Source organism: Pithys albifrons, chromosome 7, assembly GCF_047495875.1.
Source record: "Pithys albifrons albifrons isolate INPA30051 chromosome 7, PitAlb_v1, whole genome shotgun sequence".
Classification (NCBI taxonomy): domain Eukaryota; kingdom Metazoa; phylum Chordata; class Aves; order Passeriformes; family Thamnophilidae; genus Pithys; species Pithys albifrons.
This window is the reverse complement of record NC_092464.1, coordinates 20068845-20091441: the sequence shown is the minus strand read 5'-3', so window position 1 is coordinate 20091441 and position 22597 is coordinate 20068845. Positions and strand designations below refer to the sequence as shown.

At 36.1% G+C, this 22597-nt stretch overlaps 1 protein-coding gene across 2 annotated transcripts in view; it reads left to right on the top strand.

Annotated features, from left to right (window-relative positions):
- The window catches only part of PLXDC2 (plexin domain containing 2), a 246037-nt gene that overhangs the window by 161370 nt on the left and 62070 nt on the right, over positions 1-22597 (top strand). For both annotated transcript variants that reach the window (XR_011698271.1, XM_071560208.1), the window contains exons 5-6: positions 17548-17670; positions 20460-20578. Coding sequence is in view for 1 of the 2 variants with exons in the window: in XM_071560208.1 (XP_071416309.1) it covers positions 17548-17670; positions 20460-20578 (242 nt within the window). In the remaining variant the exon portion in view is untranslated. The remainder of the gene's footprint in view (positions 1-17547; positions 17671-20459; positions 20579-22597) is intronic.

The window sequence follows — 22597 nt, the reverse complement described above, 5'->3', positions numbered from 1 at the left end:
AAACTGCATTAAAATTTAGTTTTCCTATTTAACATAAATTTAGGAGTTGAGTTCTCTCTTTGTGGTTCCTTCTTGTGAATTCATCAGTCTTATTTCAATAGGTATTTTAATGACCTTTGGTCCTTCTATCATTTCTGTAGATTATGTAAGTGACTAGCATTAAAGAGGCATGCATGTTTTTGGTTTGTTTTTTCTATTAAAAATGGCTTAGCATTCATTTAAATCAAATTTATAGGTGATTGGTTTCAAGTTGGTGGGGCTTCATGAGTTTTCAAAAGCTGAAATAAAGAGTGGGGCTGCGGTTTCTTAAGAACTGATGTGTTTTCTGCGGTAGAGAAATGTATCTAATGAAAGAAAGGTTTATGATCTTTCCCAAGTTTTCAGTTGAGTGCTTCTGAGTATCTTGTCATAAGAATGTTTTAATTTGGTTTTGTTGGGGTTTTTTACTGGCTTATTTTAAAGTTGATCATGAATGTTGAACATGTTGATCTTGAATGTTAATCATTCAAGTTCAGAATTTTCATTCCATGTGATTTCGTCTTTATGACTCATCCCTGAATCTGTGTACTTGCATGTGAGAAGAAAATTCGTCTCTAGGGCATGTCTTTTCTACTTTCAGAAGCATCTGTCAGTCACTGCTGAAAGAGTTTTTCAGCTGTCCCAGATTTGCAGGTATGTGATTTCAGTTCAGGAAGATGTGATTTGGTCATCTCCATCCTAGAACTGATTAAAAAAGTGAAGTCTAACTATAAGGTTTGCACTAACTTTATACTTGCAGAAGTAAGTTTTGTTAGATGCAATTTAGGCCAAAAATCTTAGAAAGCTGAGAGGGAGATTTGTGCAGTGAGTCCCAAGTAGAAATTGAAAGCTCAAGACATTTTCAAACTGACATTAATCATACCAACTCTTGTAAAGCTTCATGTCAGTTCATGAAGACTTTGAATTGGCATAAGCCTTCACAGCCAATAGAAGAAACAGTTTCATGTGCTGCTAACCCTGCCTGCTGCTTTTAGGCCACCGTCCTTGGAATAGCAGAAGTGCTTTTGCTGCAGTTCACTGGAGTGATGAAGCTTTTCTTTTGGTATTTTTGCTGGCTTAGTTTTCTGTTCCATGATAGGAGGGATGTTAAAGCAGGTGAAGTGGTTGGGGACAGTACATTGGATGAGGATATGGATTTACATCACCTTGGTGTGCTCATTAAACAAGCTAAATTGCTGAGAAGTTGAATTTCAATGGGAAAGGGCGAGTTTAGTCTTGGAGGCAAAAATACTGGCATAAACATCATTAGTGGCAGATTGCTGACCATCCTTTTCAAGGTTATAAATGCAAAGTGGGCTTTTATTTTGGTGCCAGACAGCCATCTGTACTGTACTGAAAGGGAAGGCAGTCCTGTTCTGTCATGGGGTTTTCAAGGCAGTTTCCTCTAAAAAGTAGGAAGGGAAAAGCTTTCACTTCTGATACCAGCTACCATTTTAACAAAGAGTTTCAGAGAAAACAATTAGAGATGGTGACTGCTACTTGAGTTTGGGCACTACCAGAGCAGTCCTGCTTCCACCTTCCCCTTAGGCAGCTGGAGAAGAAAAAGCGGCGGCAACAACATGTATCTGTACCTAAGTGCACTCATCCTATGGTATATCTGTACCTATACCAAGCTTTCTTGTGTTGAGAGCTCATCACTGAGTCCCCACACCAGAGAGGATGGACACACAGTTGTGTGAGCAGATTGTCAAGAAATAAGTAGTACTGACGTTTACCTTTGAAACTTTCCGTTGTTGTCTAAGTGCCTCAAAGTGTATACTTAGGGTGGACGAACATTTGAAATCTTTTCCTGCTGCCCTTTTCTTAATTTCTTCACAAAAATCATCATATCCTGTAGTGAAAAAAAGTATTTTTTTCCTCTGTTGAGGAATAAGGGTATAGGCACCTTACCTAATGGGATCGTATACTTTGAACAAGTAATTATGTTCTTCCCTACTGATGGCAACTTGTGAAAGTAGCAGCTTCTGGCATATAAAGTTTGTACTAGAGTAGAAGTAATAATGAGTTCCCTAATGGAGGCATGACAGAAGGATGCCAAGCCATATGTTTACACCCTCTCAAGGGAAATAAATAGAACCTGCATTATTTTGTTCAAACAAAATGAAGTAAAAAAAATTCATAGGTTCTCCATTTTTCCTCTGCTGCCATTCATGACCTGCAACAATGAAAATGACTATGAGTGCAGGTGGTAGCTGAAAGCAGTTTTGTTCCTGCAGCCACCTGTGCATGCTTCCTGAATTTAATCTTTCAGAAACTTTATTTCTAAAAAAATATAACAGAATGTGAATAAAACTATGTCTTACCTTCTAAGATTTCATGGGAGCCAAGATTTTCTTCCTGCATCTTGGTGGTTTAAACTATACTCTCCATTTTGTTATTCATTCAAAAGGAAGTGGGTAAAATGCTCATGGAAAAAACTGTCACCACTCTTCTATAGCTTTCATCTGATGTGAGGAGCAGCCTATTGTGTCTTATGCAGCATACAGACATTTTCCACTACAGCATGATGAAATAGCCTTATCGTCATTGCACCTAATGTCTGTCTAAGTCTCTCTACATTAAGGGCAGTCCTCTAGCTCTCCTGACATAACTTTTATCTTTCGGATGGGTGAGTCACAGGGCTCCAGTTATGCTTCACTAGCTCCTAATGTTGAAAGGAATGAAAGTGTTTTCTTTGGGCAGATCCTAAATGGCTTTTTCTTGGCAACTACAATCCAGCCACATGTGATTATTACTTTTAGTAAGTTTAAACATAATTATGTTGCAACCTGTACTTTGGTTTAGGAGGCAGGGATCACTGTTTATGTACCCTGTGATTACATGACATTTACCACAGATATCCTATTGCTGCTTGTAACTTACCATATGATTAAATGACCAATATTTATCATCACAGTGAAGTGTGTATTGTATGGTATGTCTTCGACAACATAGAACAATATTGTAACTTAATTTCTAAGCTTTGTAGAAACCAATTTTAGGTCTAGTTTAGTCTCAAAGTTCACTAGGTGATTTTTGAAAGGCTTAGAGAAACATTTTCAATCTCAGTCATTTAGAGTTCCTTTCAGATCATGTATCAATGTATACTGAATGTATGAAAGATGACCATTCCAGTCTTTTGCAAATGTCTGAAAGATTTGACATGTTGTCATACGTATTTTGCTGTAGCACATAAATATAAACCCAGTTTTGTGTTTCTGTTAGTACATGCTCCCTCATGCTTTAAGGCACCCATCTAACAGGGCTACTGCTGCAGTACAACAAAGCAACCCACCACCACATGTGATTTCTCTTCAACCTGCTAAAAATGTATTAACAAATAGCATGAAACTAGGCAGACCTATATTTACTAAAGGGGTTTGCAGAGATTGCAGGCAAATCAGCTTCCTACTAATGGCTTTTTATTCCTATGACAAGTTGAACTCTGAACAGCACAACTACCTGCTACCCACTGCCTAGCCATGGCCTATTTCCACACTTTAACTGTATGGATCACATGGGTTATTACAGGTTTAAAGTCATCAGAGGGAAGGATTAATTCCCTTGAACTCCTAAACCTCTGCATGCATAACTCCTAAACAGGCTCATCCCTGCGGATGTTACCTTTCTTAAAGGGGCATCCACATTTTAAAACATGACTTAAAAGGGTACCAAAGATTTTTCATTTTTGTCTTTTTTATGACCACAAGAGAAATCACTTTACTCTTCCCCTTAGAGTGCTTACTCACATACACAAATACTATTTTTAAAGTTGCAACCATAGCAGTGTTACTTTTACTGCAGTCTTTGTGTTCAAACTTGAGGCTAGTATGCTTCCCATGGCAGAAATTTGTATTCATCTAGTTCAAACTGGTTTTGAGGGTTTTTTTGTCATTCATTCTTTATTATCAGATTATTAAAACCTTGGATTTGGAACTGTGGTACAGCACAGGTCCTGTTCTAATAGAAAGATAAGATAAAGCTTTTTCTCTAGTTAAGGAATTAATTTGAAAAGAGAGTGTAATTACCCAGTTCAGTACTGCAGATTTTCCTAACAACTTTATGGGACCTTTGTTAAGTTACTTGCTTAGAAAGAAAGCTTCATCTTTTTGGATCTGGGTGAATATCTTCCTGTATCAAATGACACTGAGAAAGATATTTTGCTGTTCTCATCCCCATCATCTATTATAAAGTTTGTAATAATGTCCACATTTCCCATGAATGTCTTTACTATTGAAATACTATAAAAACTTAAACATCACAAAAGAGCACTTTATCCAGGCAATATTTATCTTTATGGAAGGGAAATTGGACCATTTCCCTATGTATTTGCAGAAATCTTGTTTGTGTGCTTTAAATTAGGGTCAGGGTTAGGGTTAGGGTGTCACTTGAAAGGGAGGAGGGAGACAGAAATGTAAAGATTTCTAGGTTTAACTGTATTAATAAGAAATTTTTAGCAATAAATGCTTCCAGACAATCAGATCCTTATGTTCCCAACACTGCCTATTGACTACGGACAGCACACAGGTTGGAAGGGTTTCTGACCTCTGATATGAAGCCACACTTAAGCCGGGGAGAACTCATCAGCTAAATAAGCGCTTCCAGAAAATTAGAGCCTTATGAACCCAGCACTGCCTGCCAAACTGCTGGACAGAACACAGGCTGGAAGGATTTCCAACCTCTGCTTTGAAGCCAAACTTAATAGCGAGAAAAGAACTTTTCCCACAACAGCTCCCGAAATAACATTTATTAATACAAGTATGTGACAGTTATTGTGAGTTCCGCTTTGCCAGTGATAACGTTTAGCTGCAAGATTGTATTTAATTGGTAATAAAAGACCAAAATAAAAACCAGCACAAAACACATTTTACAGAGACAAAAACACCAAACTCAAGTTTCAATACAGCAATGTATCCCGTTTTCACAACAGACTAAAACTAGCAACAAAGAACTACTAACCAGAAGCACAGCCACCTAAAACGCTTATCTAGACACTCTCTCTATAACATAGGACAATAAAATAGTTTACACACCACTCTCTCTGTAACACAAAGCAAAAGGAAAGAACAGAGCTGCTTCTTACCAACACACATGTTGAAAAAGCAACTGCACATTGCAAAAGAAAGCAATAACTAATATGAACTAGCAAAGTGTAAACCAAGTTACTGTTATTAGTATTAAGGTAGCAAAACACAGTTAGTAAAGGAGGTGCTTATAAAGTCAGAATCAAAGTAGCTGTTAGCATAAGATGTAAGATAGAATGTATAAAGGAATAAGCTTTGTAAGAAAGTTAAGAAAGTAAAGTAAAGAAAAATAGAAAGCACATGGTCTCCTTACCCCTACATTGTTCCAGGAGGTAGGAGGAGGCAGGACAAAGTTGCCAGCAGCTACCTCAACAGAGATGGCATTCCTCCCTCTCTCCTGCAGTTAAAAGTGCATCTCTTTTTACATCTTTTTTTTTTTTCCTTCAGGTGGTTGTGTGACTAAAGTCAATCTTTTTTGGGGGGTGATACATATGCCTGAGGGTGGTGGCTCCTTAAGTGGTTATAGATGATATCATAAAGGGGGGCTGTGTCATTTTTTAATACTCCATCCTTTGTTAATCTCATCAGTTTGAAACCTTTTATCTTCTGCTGGGAGCATCCCTCCAGGAGGCTGAGGCATTTCCCTCAACCCATCCAGGCTTATCAGGGCTATCACCCCACATAGGGTTAGGGTTACAGTTAGATAAATACAGCGTTTTCATTTAATGTAATTTACTTGAATGTAAACTAATGCAGCAAAACAGAGGAAACACAAGGGAATTACTGATGATACCAAAGCTAATGTGACTTAATTCCCAAACTCTAAACACTGATACTAATATATTCTAGTTTTCTCCCACTTATTTTTGCCTGTTCTTCATTTTGTTCTGCTCATGTTGCTCTAAGCCAGATGCTTTCATGGATTAACTCCATGTGGTCCAAAATGATAGTGAGGTAATGAGTGGACAAGGAGGCAAAAAAAGGACAAGACCAAAATTGGTTTCAACTTTAGTATACTGTGTGCCTGTTACAGTTCTGGTTCTTTCCCCTGCTTGCTGTCTGTTACTCATCACACCAGCCTGTCACTCTCCCTGCCAGAAAATCTTTGTCCAGTGCAACAAGAGATAGACCAGCAAAATGATCTTAATCAAAAAGGGTTGGTTTGGGCTTTATTTACTTTTGAACCAGTGTAGAGATCCCTCCTTCAAATAATTATCTGCCAGTAGTTCACTAAGAGGGGAAATAAATTGTCTGGTGAAGTCTGATGAGCAGTGTATCCAATTCTGGTCATGAGGCTGAAGTCACAGGAAGGGGCAGAGCTGCCTGTTTTTCCCTTACAATGACTACAAGAGGGGTCCTCTTGGGATGGGTACGGAGTTGAACTGGAGAACATACTTATATACACTCAGCCTTTAACTGAGCAACACATATGAGCAAGAACCTCTTGCTGAATAAACAAACATAACCCTTCTCCCCTGAAGATCAAGTTGCACATGAACATTTACCAGCTCTATCTCATTGTTTTGAGCTGTACATTCACTGATGAATAGTTCTGCTTGAGGCCAACCCATGCTGCCTCACCACTCTGAATTCTGTGTCCAAGACAAACAAATGTGGCGGGAGGATAAAGAATTGGAGAACATGTAGCTATGGATAGATGTTGATGGTAGAGAAACATGGAGCTAAATTCCCTTCTGAAAAATCCCTTCATTACATGATATTTCAGTGTTAGTTTTTTTATGTATATACATGAAATGTAATTTAATGGAGTCTCTGAAACTTCTCTGATTTGCATATTCGCCTCTGCAGTCTTCCTTGACATGCTGTGTGCTGTTGTTTACATGGATGTGAATATTACATGCATAGGATTAGCTTAAGTAGTTTATGAAGGATTAATAGATGTAGTGCAATAGTATTATATAAGTGTGGAATTAATCTATACCTAGCAACCACAAAGCTTTATTTCAAAAAACATTGATTTATTGCAGTAGAAACCCAGACATTCACCAAACTATCTTTCTGTTGTGCATGAATTTTAAGCAGACTTTTTAGAATTTAAAAAATATTCTTTTTATCTTTTGCAACCTGTTGCTTCGAACTTATATACAATGAATGACAATCCAGTTTGATGGCATTCAGCATTTTTCTAAACTCTATTATTCTTTTCCTTACTGAATTTTTTCAAACATTAGAGAATAATGATTTCATCTTAACTTGAAAGTCTTTCATTTTTCATGAAATTCCTGTGATTCAAATGTCTTTTGATTATTCCAGGTAAGAAATAGCTTTAAAAGTTAGGAAGAAAGGGGAGAATAAGCAGAGCAAGCAGGAAAGCAGATAGTTTTTTCATTAGACTCTGTGGCTAAGATAGAGATACAGCAGTAAAAGAAAAAGAAATCTGTATTGATATTACAACACTTCAATTCAAAGATGAACTCCTTTATATTAAATGTTTTAAACATTAAAAGACTCTTTTTCTCATTCCCATCCAAACATTTTAATGGATGGGAAGAGCTGTTCAGGCACGAAGATATTTTACCAAAATAATGGAAGAGACGCTTATATCAGAAAGAGACTGAAAAATTAGATTTCCCTTTAACAACACTATTCAAGCCTTATCCAAGGATTCAGCAGTGCCAAAGTTACTACAATGACACAGCTGCTAAGATATTCGTCCCAAGTGAGAAAATCCTCCCGCCAACCTCTTTTCTCTGGTTCCAGCCTGTCTAGTAACCGTGTTGGTCTTTGTCTGAAGCTGAGAGGCACTTGGGAGCTATCACTCCCTGTACACTATGGTGCTATCTCACTGAGTAGATACTGTATTTCATGTCTTTGTCCAAGAATTTTCCCTAAGGAAGTATGTGCATGAATGGATACTAGTCATTAGACTAAATAACTTTGGGGTTTCTTTCTCATGAAGTTGAGAGCATTTGCAGTTTAGAGTCATTAAAAGCATATGAACAGATACTTCATTTAAAATTAAATTTGCAAGTTCTTCGCAGTCCGTCACTATCCTTACTTAAAAGGGCTTCTCTTGCTCCTGTGCTTTTCCTTATGGTATCTAACAACCTCCTGACAAGGGATGTCTTGTGGCACATCAGAAGAAAAACATCTACTGGAAGACTTTCATGATACATTATCCCCTAAATCTTTTCGCTGAGTTGAACAGGAAATGAATCAGAAAGGGTTATATTCTACTAGATCATATACTTTTCACAAAGAGCTTAAGTAGCAGGGAGACTACAGCATGCTGGAAAACTTATTGACATTTAGTCAATGTCATACATTGCACGTTCTCAGGTTTTCCAGATAATCCTTGCTTTAAGTGTTAACAAAGCAGCAGGACAAATAATGGTGAAAAACTAATTTTCTGCCCCTTAAATATCTACATAAGATAACACAGAAGTATGGAGAAGAGTCTGAGAATTGTAGGTAGCTTTTCTTTTTACCATCAAGCACAGACTCACAAGAAGACATTGTAAGGTTATGCAATTAAGAAACACTGTTATCCTTATGCCTTCTGGGGTTTAGCTTTCAGATAGCCCACTTTTAAGGCCAAAAGAAGAAATGGCTTGGGCATTCAATCTAGTCAAGCAAAAGAAAAGCAAAAAAAATATGTATGATCTATCTCTAATTCATTTTTCCCAGAAGGCTGGAAAAAATCATAAAATAGTATGAGAGATTGGTTCATTTTGCACTGATCTTGAAAGCTCATTAAGGTATTTAACTTTCCTGGATTGTCTGAGGGATCTGGAGTTGCTGTTATTCTTTGGTTTAATTACACTGTAATCTTCATGCAATTACAGTGATGATAACAGTCTTCCACAGACATAACAATAAATCAGCCATCTGGGAATAAATGACATTACTTAAAGCTTACTTCTGTGCAGTATCAAAGAAAAATTAATATGGTTATATAGGACAAGGCGTGAAATTAAATTGCATTATCTGTTTCTGGAATTCAGCATTCCAACGTATTTTAGGGGTTTAATAGCACAACATATTCTTGAGTTTGCTTCATAATGAAATAGTTGGTAGAGAAATATCAGGACAAGTGCAGGGAAAACACATTTTAGCATAGTTGAAAAAGACAGTGCAGTGTTTTGTGGGCTATGCTTTATATGCCTTCACCAAATAAATACATGAGCAACACTACTCCTGATGTTTTATTTCCCCACATCTTGCCGTCTTTCAATTGAATGTAAATATCTCTTTTCATTCCTCATGCAGTTTATTTCCAGGAATGAGAATAGATTCATAAGGTTTTTACTGTTACTGCTGAAGAGAAAAAAAGAACATAAGATGAAAATGTGGTATGTCAGAAACTGTGAGATGGGAAACAAGAACCATTGTGGAAGTAAAATACAAGTCAAAATTCTCAGCAGCATTAAATAAAGCAATTACAAAAAATCCCACATCCCATTGGGCTTTCAACCAAAGAGAAAACTTACAGCTGTGAGCTTTCCCAATTGAGATAGCATATATGATCATAAATTGCAGATAAATATTTTGAAAAGACACTTTGAAATGGAAAAAGCATGTGACCACTTAACACAGAGAGAGAATTTTACTGGTTGATACAACTCAAATACATTTTTATTTGGTTATGGAGCTGTTTTCTTATTCACAGTTGATTTTTATGAAGTTGGTTATAATTGTACTAAGGTAAATTAAATTAAAGACTTGAATTCAAATGATGTAATAACTAGTTCAAGAACAGATTTATACAGTGTCAGTCCAAACTAATGTCTTCTAACCTAGTGAGAAGGTGCATTTGAAGCAGTAACACTTTATCATCTGGAGAAGAGTAGCTGTAACAAAAGAGTTGAATCTTTCCCTACCACATAGAAAAAGTATATGTATTCAAAAATAATAATAATAGATGAACAGGGAGACATATTATTATGTATGGAAAAGTCTTTTATAGGAGTATCCTAGTTTCTATAGTGTAGATTACAGATGTCACAAATCATGATTTATTCTCTTGTTTGAACAGAGCAGAGGTTTGTGTGCTGCAATTGAAATGAGTTAAATTGTTAATGAAAAAGAAGATTTCAAGATTTTATTGCGTGCTGATTTTTAATAAGACTTTGTTTACAAAAATTTTCTAGAAGTGAGGGACTGCATAAGAACCAGTTGCTGTTAAGATGTCATTTTCCAGTGGTAGAACAACTTGGAAATCTCTGACTACATAGAAACAAAATGCGTGTCTTCTTCAGTTATGCTCATATTCTCTATCTTATGCTGATCTCAACTGCTGCTTAGATGGGCCTAATTAACAACACTCCTTAAATTTTCTGGCCTTCCTACTGTAGAAATCTTGGTGGGTTGTGCTGAGGGCAGACAAGGCTGTAGCTTTCCCAAATGATAGCTGTATTCTCCAGCACCTTTTTGCAGAAAAAAAATGCATAGTGAAAGATTTTAAGGTTTGATTTTTGATTTAGGCGTTTGCTGTTGCTATACTTCTGTAATCTTTACAGAGAATGCAGATATGTTTCACTAGCTTTTATTTTACTACCTAAATCTCCCTTTCTAGCTAGGGCTTTCTAGCTACAAGCAGCAACAAACTATACTCTGATTTCCCTATTTAACTTATTTGCATCTTTCTATTTATAAATGGGAATACTCAGAAACTGCTGAAATGGTCTTTATGCTAATGTCATGTAGATGTCCTGATATGTTGCCGGGTAGAATTAAATGCAATATTTGTCACAGAATGTGCTAAATCTGAGAACTATTTTCATTTTTGAAATTACTTTCAGAACCTCAGTCTTACAGGATGTCTATATGCACTCTCATATGCTGCATCTCACTCTCCATCACTGTTCTGGGGTTTTTTTCCTGCTGACTAGGCAAATAGTAATTTAACAAGAGAAATTAATACCTCTTTTTACATTACCAATTATCATACTAAATTGAAGAACTTAGAGGAAGAATTTTTATCCACTTTCCAATTTTTTATTTGGCAAGACAATATCTCTGACAGCTGGAGACATTAAGATGGCACATAAAACACTTTCAGGATGTGAGGATTTTTTTACACCTCATTAAGTTGTGAGGAGCTTATCTTTGTCTTTGTTGGTGATGTCCAACTCAGAAATCAAGCATTAAACACTTCTTTGGCCTCACAGTTGGCTATGGTGGGTTTTCTAAACAAGCCCAAGGTAAGTCTCTTATAGTTTCCTATTTTCTTCTTCACTAGAGATAGCAAAGTAGATAAACAAATGAGGTGGATAACATAGCCTATTTAATATCAGTCTTTCAACAATATATAGTTGTTAGATTGGGGTAAAGCTGTGAAAATTATGGTAAATTAATCTGTACAGTACTGTGCTCGTGCTAACTCTGGTTTCCATCAAAAATGGGTACTGAACTGGGTCTAAGATGGCAATACAGAGTAGAAGCTCAGCTACCCATGGAGGTAGCTTTGAACTCATATGAAATACCACCAATTGCCCCAGGGCAGATCCTTTTAGAAGGCACTGATTATGCTGAGAAGAGAAAAGCTGTCAAGAGAGTTGTGAAGTTCCTGCCAGTTCCTCTACAGTTTTCTCTGTTGGCTGCACAACAAGTTTTCAGAGAGTTTGGAGAATTAGAAGTCATGTACTTTCACCCTCCTTAAGTGAGAAAATGAGCAGAGAGAAATGAAAGAAATTATTCCTCTACACAACAAGACATTTTTTTTTTGGGGGGGGGGGGGGGGGGGCGGGGGCAGGGTGAGAGTGAGTTACTCCTCTCAGAGCTTGTTACCTTTGTGAATATACAAGCTGAAATCAAGGCTTTCACTTGAGTTATCGGAGTTGAAGCCTACCCTCTCAGGAAACCGCTTTCCTCTGGTTCCCAGTTTTGGGAGCTGCTCTCCTATTTTCCCACTAGTTGATATGCTGCAAAGGCGCTCAAGTAAACCTACACTGAACTCTGGGCTGGAGTGGCAGCACTGCCTTTGCCCAGGACAGTCTCTCTCATTGAAAACCTTTTGTTGTTCAGGCAGTGCTGGCAGACCCTTCCTTTTCTAGCTCAGTAACCATAGCTTGTTATTTTACTAAGGGTTTTAGCATATGGTTTTGCTTAACATTAGCTGCGTGATAAGAAAATGAACTTTTTTTTTTTTTTACCAAAGCAATCTTATGTTTTTCTACATTTAATGTTTTTTTATGAGGTGGTTAGATTTGTTTCTTTTTTTTGAGCTCCTGGGAGTTGTTAATTTGTGGGGGGTTTAAGAACATAACTTTTAATTTGTTCTTAAATTCCAAATATCATCTTTTCACTTCTCTGATCTGGAATTAGTTAAGGTGTATCAAGGAAAGTGTACATCCTGCATCTTTTGATTTCCTGTGAGCCAACACTGAATGGCAAAAAGACCTCCTCTGAGGACTCCATGACAGACCTCAGATGAAGTCAACCAATGTGGAACTGGATCAATTAATAACCTTTAAAACACACCAGGATTAGTAGATGATAAAAATAATATTGATGTCTGTACTTGAAACAAAAGAGGCATCATGATGGCAAAACCAGGTGTTAAGTAGAACTGGTTTATAGAGATTTGATGGAACTCAAATGCCATTCAGTCAAGGTCTCAATTCCTCAACATTATGAAAAGAAAGGAACAATAATTACAGGTTGTTTTGAGGCCTGTGTCAAACTGCATATTGACAGCTATACAAATTGCTTTTGAGTATTCCTGTTATTGTCAACTATGTTGTTTAGCATTTCAGGTTGGAAGATCTATTGCTCCAGGTGTTTATTTCCATCAAAAATTATTTAGGAGAATGAGCAAAATTTTATGTCCTTTTTATGAATGAAATGTCATGGCTATTTGAAGGCATAATTCCACATCAACTTATTTAGCACCAGCAGACACAATTATTCTTTTTCCCTCGATCATTTCTTTTTGCCAGAACATTTTTCCCTTTTCAGAAGACAAAATTATATTATACTATTATACATTATATTATGTTATATTACATTATATTAATATTATATTATACTATACCATTATATATTATATCACATAGCATGAATAACCTAACCTGGGCAAGAGCTTGCAATTACTGAGGGTAAAACTGGTATAAACAGAAAAAAAATGTGAGAAGAAAGGAGTGGCACAAATGAAGTTATGAACTGACTTCAATTCCCATGTCTCATCCCTCTGCACTGCTTAGTGGGGAAGAGGAGTTAGAGGGGTCAGGAATACAGGAGTGGCACTAAGCCTGGGGAAAAGGGAGTAGTGAAGGGAAGATGTTTTAATCTGTCTTTCTTTCTCACTATGAAAACCTGTTTTGTCTAGCAGCAAATTAAAATATTTTTTCCCCAAGTCACTTCTGTCTTGCCCATGACACTAACTGGCAAATGTTCTCCCTGTCTTTATCCAGACACACAGGGTTTTTCCTCTAATTTTGTCCCTCTGTCATGTTGAGGAAAGGTTGTGAGAGAGCAGCTGAGTGGACATGTGGCAGAAAGGTCATCCCACCACACAGACAGATTGAACTGTGATAATATGGTTGAAGTAGTACTCGGCACCTAAAATATATACTCTCAAAATGGACACTACTCGTCACAAGCACAATTCACTTATACCCTTATCCAATATGATGCTTTTAAGATATAACTACTTGTTCCATATATTTAAAAATAAATTACACATGAAATTATAACCTAAAGTGGATTTTATTCTAATTCATCTAAATTCTTAAGTGCAAAACCAGTTTATCATATCAACATCTATATATCAGGCTCAGGTTTATGAAACTTTTTCACACAAGGTCTTAGAAGATTTATCTTAAAAGTTAGTTATCAACTAACTTAGAATATAGTTATTAACCCAGATCTTGCATTTTCTTTTGTTGTCTGCATATCCAATATCCTATCATCTTTATAGGCACACAATAACAACTTCAAAGGACTCATATTGTTTACACTTTGTCAAACATTGTCAAAAAACTTTCTAAGTGATACTGAGTTTGTGCACAGCTAGAAGTATCAAAAAGAAACCACAGAAGTCTTATGTGCAGAATGTTGTATTCTTGTACATGCAGTTTTCTCTGTAAATCTAATATGTTAATGTGCAGCAGATAAGGAGCATAGTTTGAAAGGAATAAAGTCAGATGTAAAATACATTTTTAAATCAACTCAGAGTTCTACATCAGATGGAAGTGTGCTTTAATAGTTAAGTGATTATATATATATATATTCTCCCCCCCCCTCCCATTTCTGTGGCTGTAAATTTGTACACTATGAGAACTAGAAGTGTACCCTTCTTAATTTACAAGTGGGTTTAGTATTATTTCAGGCTTAGTCTTAGTTAAATTTATGTGTACTTATTAAACTTACAAAATGCCGAGCACTCTTTCCTATTTGTCTTCATTCCAGTATTTAGGAGCATATTGTGCTTCTAGGTATAATTCTTGTGGTGAGTTTTGGAAACGAATTCTACCAATGCCTCCCACAAAAGAGAGATTAAGTGGTTCAGGAAATTGCAGCTCTGAAAAATTCTTCCTTGACTAAATGAATCAACCATAAGCATTTACCACTGTCAGAAAATTAGGTCACAGATAATATAAGCCAATTTTTTTATGGAATTCCATTCAGGAATAAGTTAATTTTACATTTGCTGCTTTCTTTAAGTTGTAGTGACAAAGATAAACTGTCCATGGTCAACAGTGTCTTCAGACTTTGAATCTCTGGGATGATGCAAAATGACTTGTGTTTCTTTTCAAGTTGTTCCAGTGCATGCCTGGAGTTCTCATTAGAATGATCTTCATGCAAGGCCTGCCTGCTTTCCAGCTATCATCCACCTCCTGCTTGCCATTTTTGTCTATAGTAAAGCTGCATCCGGCAAACACTTGGAAATACACTCTGTGGTTACTAATTACTTGGGCTGATTTACTTAGTTGTATGTTCCAGCACAATTAAGTCCTTTCTTTTCCTATTGTATCTGCCTCATTATTAGTTATAATGGTGACATTTATACTATAAATGGGATGGAAGCATGAAAGGGAAACTGTGTGTAAGGATAGGACTATAGCGCAAGGGTTGAATAAGTACTGAACTGTTAAGGCTAATTGTAATATATGAATATTGATTCAAAGATTTTGTTTGTACTGTCTTCAAAATACTTTTTAGAAAGGGTTTCAAGGTTATAGACCTATTCACAATTGTGTTAAAATATGTGTGCAGATGAGCACAGGGATAATAAGCAGCACATAATATGAAGTATATTTCTATGAAATGAGATGTATTTAGAATGTCTAAATAAGTGTAAGAGATTGTTTCTCAAGGGAATGACATTTTAGAAGCAGACAATAATAAACAGGAAATAATGAAAATGCATTTCAGGGACTATGTTTTGGCAAGGTAGTTGGCTATCCTAAAATGATGAGTAATACAGTAAAATTCCAGCTACACTTCTATATTCTGAAAGTTTATAAATGACTTGTAAATATGTGTGGGCGGATATTTTTTTAACTGGTGTTTCTCTTTATCTAACAAATTACAAAAAAAAAAAAGTGTTAGATATTCGATTGAAGGAACTGCCCCCACTCTCCCTTTTGACTCCACCAAAAGAAAAAAAATTTCTTTAGTAGTTTAGTCCTAAGAATTAGTTTAGTAGTTAGAGAGTCCAGATACTAAAATACTGCATCTTTTGGATACTTAAATGTGTTTTAAAGGAAGAAAAAGCAGTTCAGTTCCTAGTTCAGTCGTTTGTCAAATGCTGCATCTTTGCCACTGGATCTTTTATTTTCTCCACACTTGGCTTCTTCTTAAATCTCTTTATTACCTCCACATTGGTTAACTTCACAGAACTTGATCTTAAATACTAACAGCCATGCAGAAGAATGATTCCAGAGAAGCACCTTTTTCTTTTTTTTCATTATAGCATCTTATGATTAGTACCATGAACAGTTATCAAGCATTAAACTACATATTTCAGGAGAGGACAGGAGTAGAGGGATGTCTAAAGTACTCCAGAAACTTATTGTTTTTTTCATGCACCCAGAGATTTCCTGTATCATTATAAATAAGCCTGTCATCTCACAGTTGTTAAGACAGACATACTATTGTTAGAAAAATGAGGTTGCACACTAATGTTTTTTTAATAGTATATGTTAACAGGAGTTTTGGTCAGGTTTGTGTTTAGTTCTGGAATTTCACAATTGTGTTTTAGGAATAGATTTTTATGCTCCTTCACATATGTTGTTTTGCCAGGATACTAAATGTGAGAAAGAAGCTCCGGGACTTGGCAATGAGAGGGCTTGTGGAGGAAGGCTCTCAACATGATTGAAGATGGAAAAGGAAACAAAAACTAACATAAATATTGTTGGAGTGAATCATATAATTTGCCAGTAAATAATTAAATGTATTTGAGATGCCTTTCCAAAAGGTCTGTCATATAGGAAAATTATTCTTGTTCTTGTGGTTGAGGTGCTTGTTGCTGGAATATACTCTATTGAATGATAGAACAAAAAGCAAACACTTGATCATAAGGCACCATCTGGTAAACACTTTAGGAGGAGGGGTAATATGCAAAACTTAGTTTTGGGGCTCTGCCTGTGGCTCAATCAAGTTAAAGGCAAGGCTAAAGTAAACAAGAAATTACTCACTCTAGGTCAATGCAGGGTTTTTAAGTCAGGTTTAGGTCTGGGGCTCCTAAAATAGTTAGTCCCATTAGTATGACAAACTTAAACAACCTTTGTAGATCATCTACTGTTTAAACTTGAAGGTGTTTCCTGCAATGAACATACACAAATTTTTGTTTTGAAAAAAACTGCAGTATAACTGTATTCACTTTAGATAACTGCTCTTCCTTCAAAGGAAGGACTCCAATTCCAAACCAGCAAGAGGTTTTGCATGGGCCCTTCTGATGAAAGAAGCCCACTGAGGAGTACTGTTGACTCAGGGATGAGTAAGATAAACTAATGAGACCTGACACTGCAGAGAATGCAGCAGAAATTTTACTTGGCTTAAAATCCTGAAATAGTCCTATCTGTTCCACTCTTCATCTGACGTTTTTATTTTTAAACGTTGTCAACTCTTGTTGTTCTTCTCTTACTCTGTGTCTATACAAATATGAAAAAGGGTTAGAGTAACTTTTGAAGAGGTCACAAATTGCGAAAGCAAAACAAACTGCAGACTCTTGGTAAGGATAGAGGAAAGCACTATGGAACATGCCTGGTGGTAAATGCCTCATTTTCATAATGCTGCATACTTGCTTTTTCCTTTTCTAGAGTTATTCTTCCTTGAGTTTTCTCTGGTTTTATTTCTGTATGAAAACTTTCTTCTTGAATTAATTGTTCCATTGTTCATTTTGAATCTTGTTCTTCTTGCAGCTGTTGCAAATATTTTTCTGAAATTTTGGCTCTTATTTAATTCACTATGAAATTTGTAGTGGGTTTAATTTCTCTCAGATGACCCTCTAATGCTCTGGCAATGCCTAACTCAACCTGCCATTCTATTAAATCTTTTCAGAATTTACTGAAATCATCTCAATTTTTTTTTATTGTAGGTTTCATATATACTGGAGAAGTTGTGCATCGAATGCTTACAGCTACCCAATACATTGCACCCTTAATGGCAAATTTTGACCCCAGTGTATCAAGAAATTCAACAGTCAGATACTTTGATAATGGTATGTAGCAGCCCTTCATAAATGAATGTGCCTGTATCCCTTAGCCCTTCTTATTTTCCTAAATACCTATTTTGAAAGGAAACACTGAAGATTTTTTCCTTTTTTTTTTTAACTCACTGGCTGTATAAAGCATGTGGCTATACATCCATAAGTAGTTCTTAAATTAGAACACAGTTTAAGAGTCATGAATGCTTTTTCCTAATCAAATGGATATCTTTTGGAAATTGAAGTATATAAACTGAAACCAGCAACGCATTTTGGCGGTTTTAAAAGGAAAAATCTGTCTTGTATAAAAGTGTAAGTTCCTGTTATTCCAAAATACTTTTAGTAAATACCATCTACCCACTACCTAAAATGAAAAGAGCTTTTGTGGAATGCAATAGCAAGAATACAGAGAAGCAGGGTAGGCATAAGGTTAATAAACCTGTCAATGACTAAGTGTTCATGGAGTCCCAGGATTGGAATCCAATACTCTCATCTACACTACGAGTTCTCAACAGTTCCTTGTAAAAAAGATTGAAAGAGTAAAGGGCAAACTGCAGTGTTATGCTTGAAACTCTGTGAGATATTTCAAAGACTTTAAATGTGTGGATATTTTTCTCTTGAAGTCAGTTATAATCAATATTTTAGAAACATAACCTATCTGATTAAAAGGCATTTGGTGCCTTACCTCAGGCCTGGGGTGATCAACCACAGTGGCAGTGACTGTCTCTTTTGAATTTAAAACTTACAGTTTAGTATCATGACTTAATATCATGACATCCATGACTTGTGAATCTTCCTGGATACACCTGTGGCACTCTATGTATGTTTGTTTGTAGTGAATTTATTCATAAATTGACAGCATGTTCAAAACATATATTTTCAACCAGGTGTGTTACTTTTTATTCTTTAGATTAGTGATCAAAATATATCCTATAACTTTTGCACCTAGTCATAACTTTTCCTTACAATCCAGTCATTGTAGCATATGTTTGTTAAAAACCCAATAAAATAGTTACTTGAGAAAATCCTACTCTTTGCATGAAGAATCTTGAAACACAAAAAAAATATAATTTTGTTTTCATAAATTATTCAACATTATGGCCTGAGATATGTCAACTTTGCTTAAAGACTGAGAATTCTGAGGAAGACACTGTTAATTCTTATTGTATTCCTGACTTTCAATCTTCATACCAGGTGTATCAGGTAGTATCACATGGCTTTCATGACAAGATTGAATAGTTCTTTGAGATTTTGGGTCCATCTTCATTTGTAAGACATGGTCTTTTGAACTCCATGTGCTTTAGAACAAAGAATTTGCTCTTACCACAAATGAAAAGGAACTCAGCAGATTGTATCTTCAGCACCTTATTTCTTGTTCATCCATATTTTTGCCACGTGAGCAAGTGCACTGCTTTAGAGCAGCATGTTAGTGGGCAAGCTCAGGGTATGGCGATCCACCAAGGTCTCACTGACAGAGCCAGCTGCAGGGAACTTGTGTACACACAAACCTGCATGAAAGCCCTGGGAAAGCACTGACAGCTTTGGTGGCAGCTGATTGCCATTTTAGCTTGGAGTTCTGAGATGCACATAGATATGAAGGACTCCAAGACCAACTATAAGAAATTCTGGCTAGTTTTGCTCCAATTGTTTTATAATTATTATTTATATATTAATAATTTTAAATATTACTATTATATAATACATATAATTTTAAAAGTCACTTTACCTTTAAAATAAAATTTCATACAACCAGATAAATATTCAGAAGGCAGTTAATGAATGTGGGTATAAAGCAAAAAAACCACAGTGTGCACAATTAATAAGAATGTCCTATATTTACAAAAGATACAAGGGATTCCAATGTTGTGGAGTTAGTGCAGTGTGCACAAGGACATAGCAAAAATATACTGAGCTGGATACATGCTGAGCCATCATGACTACTCCAGGAAGAAAGGCACTTAAAGTGTGAATCAGAGCACATGACTCCATGAATGCCAAAGAGAGAAGTTGTTAAGCCATATAAAGGTGAAAATGTCATTTTCAGTAAGCACAGTTTGGGTAAAAAGTGTCTTTCAAGCTGCATGAACGTAACCTTCAAGACCTATAAAACATGGGCTAAGCAAGTTGCTTGGGGTAAATTTTTGGTGTGGTGAGTGGATATTCAGACAGCGAACTCCCATGAATATTAACAAGCCTCTTGCAATTAAATTTCTGCATACCAGGATCAATATTTGCTGCATCCATGAATTAGTGCATTTGACTTAAACTACATTTATTTAATTGTTGCAAACACCTAGTACTTTTCAAATTGCAGAACCTCAACAAGGGCTTGCACCATGCAAGGAAAAAAAATAATGCTATTTAATCAATGCATAGTTAGTGGAAGAATCTGAATTCCTCAAGCAATAACTTTTGCTAATCAGGGAATGCTATTTGCACTTCACATTTCAAAGCCATCAGGGTTTATATATAATGTTAAAAAAGCCACTGCAGAGAAGTGGTAATGGCAGCACACCTGAACTTTTAGTTTTGGATCTTGTGCAATTCCAAACAAGTTACTTGACTGCTCCTGCTTTGGCAGTAGTTTAGGTGTTTATGTGTGGCAGTGTGGTGCCTACATCTAAGAGGATTTCAGTTGCAACTGGTGTTTTTAATATCTTTGACCTTTCATGGTGTGAAGCTGAAAGTTGCTAAAAAGAGACTAATCACTGTTCTTGTTTTGAGTAACTGCAGTTAAGTAGTTAACATATTTCTTACATTTTTTTCTTCCTTTTGCCTCTCTACCCCCACTCTGGGGTTCACAGGCACAGCACTAGTTGTCCAGTGGGACCACGTACATCTGCAGGATAATTACAACCTGGGCAGTTTCACTTTTCAGGCCACCCTTCTCAATGATGGGCGTATCATTTTCGGCTACAAAGAAGTAAGTTGGGTCTGAAAATTGTCATTTAAGTGGACAAATTATATCTACCAGGAATTTCCCTGCATTTGTAGGGGGAGGAAGATTTTGAAAGATAAGCTATATAAGAAAATTTTATTATATTGCTCATAAGATCACTATTTTGCTGAAAATAATGGGGTTTTGTAAATGTGATGCTCATGTGATAGACTTGAAAACCGTCAACATGACTTAAATGGGCTCCTCCTGGATTTCAAATGGACTTTTTTGGGTGGTTGTACATGTTGAGTGTTTAGTAAATTCTTGCTTTTTTAATAAACTCCCCTTGGATTTTGAAAGGTAGTGTCTAATATGCTCAATTAGTTCACCCAATTTTGGCTGTTTGAAAATACTCTAGAATCAATGGTTGCAACTAGTATATTCCCTTAGGAATTACTTGTGGAATGGATTTGGGGCCTGAGATTTCCAGAAGTCTACTTTCTTTATTTGAAGCTTTTACTCCTTTACCCTGACCTCAGCTTTTCACCTAAATGAGGAAAATTAAATTACCAATCACTGATCAGAAACAAGTTATCTGAAAAGAGCAAACAAGACACATAAATTTAAACTTGATTCTAGTGCTTATACGTGTGGCTAGGAATTTTTTTTCAATTACCAGTGCTGAATCCACTGCTTTCTGGGGAAGACCTTCCTTCTGAAACCATTTCTTTTGCTCTGACTCTTTTGCTGGTGAATCATATTGTTAGGTGCCCCATTAATTCCAGTAAGATTACTTGTGTAAGTGCTCACCATCATGGCTAAGAGTTGCACCAGAAGATTTCTCTGTCTTTTTGGTGCCATTTTATTTTAGCATCACAGTTCATCAGAAATGACAGTGATGTATGGCAAATCTGGGAGGTCTTCATGGCATTGTCACTGAAAGTCTCTGAGCTGAAGCAACATGTAAGAAATGCAGCAGACAAGTTGCCAGTAACTTTATCCAACAGGGCCTTTGTACTGGTGACACCAGGCATTTCTCTCAAAAAATCTACATATAAGACAACTGGTTTTATACATTTAAGGTAGGGACAACTAGGGACTTTTACTTCTAAAGCACTTTAAGTAAATTTTACCTTTTTTTCTTATTTATTCAAACCATTCCCTTTTTCACCTTTCTCTACCCACATCAGGTTTGCTATCCCATATGCCTGGTGTTGATCACCAAGACATTGTCTTGGTTGAGGTTTGTGGAGTATGAAAGAAGCTGTTCTTCCCAGTTTTCTGCATTCTGCTGCTCTCCCAATAGGAAGCAACCTGAAATTCACAATTGTTACCCAAACCTAGAATAGATCTGGAAAAAATAAACATTCAGAAAAGGAGCTGAATCACCAGGATGGAGAAATATGGAGCCATCTGAATATTTTTCAGACAAGTTAATTGTTAGGAGAAGGAGCTTTATAGTCAAGTTTTCAAAATGTGAAAACAATTTAAAGAACAGCATGGTCCTATAGAATGCAAAATTTTTATTTCTCTAGCAATTTGCTTTGTTTACAGTGCATGAACCTTCTGTTTTAAATATCAGCTGTTAGAATTCTGGCAAGTGGTTGAGATGTCAGGAAACATCAGCTGGCACAAACATTTTACTGATGCACTTCTACTACATATGAAATACATTACAGTGCAAACTAGCCAACAGAACGTAGTAATAAAGAAAAATTTCTGAGGAGGCTTAGGTTTTATGTGTTAGTGGTGAATTTCTTATGTTCTAAATTTCACTGAAGTTCAATTCTCAAGAGTTTTGCTTCTTACTATAAAAAATAACTATTCTATAGAGTCTTTTCCATTAGTGCTTAGAGCTAATATTCCTTTGTGTAACATTTTGTTTCTTTTTCTGTCCATGGTTAATAAGGGCAAACTAGGCAAAGGTACCATAGGTCTTGTTGATCATTTAGGATATTTTTCTTAATTTCATTGGCCTGAAGGCTTTCTTTGTTCATTTAAATATTAATGACTCTCTATTTAGGCAGTCATCCAGAAACTATTATTAAAGTTGAAATGCTTGTT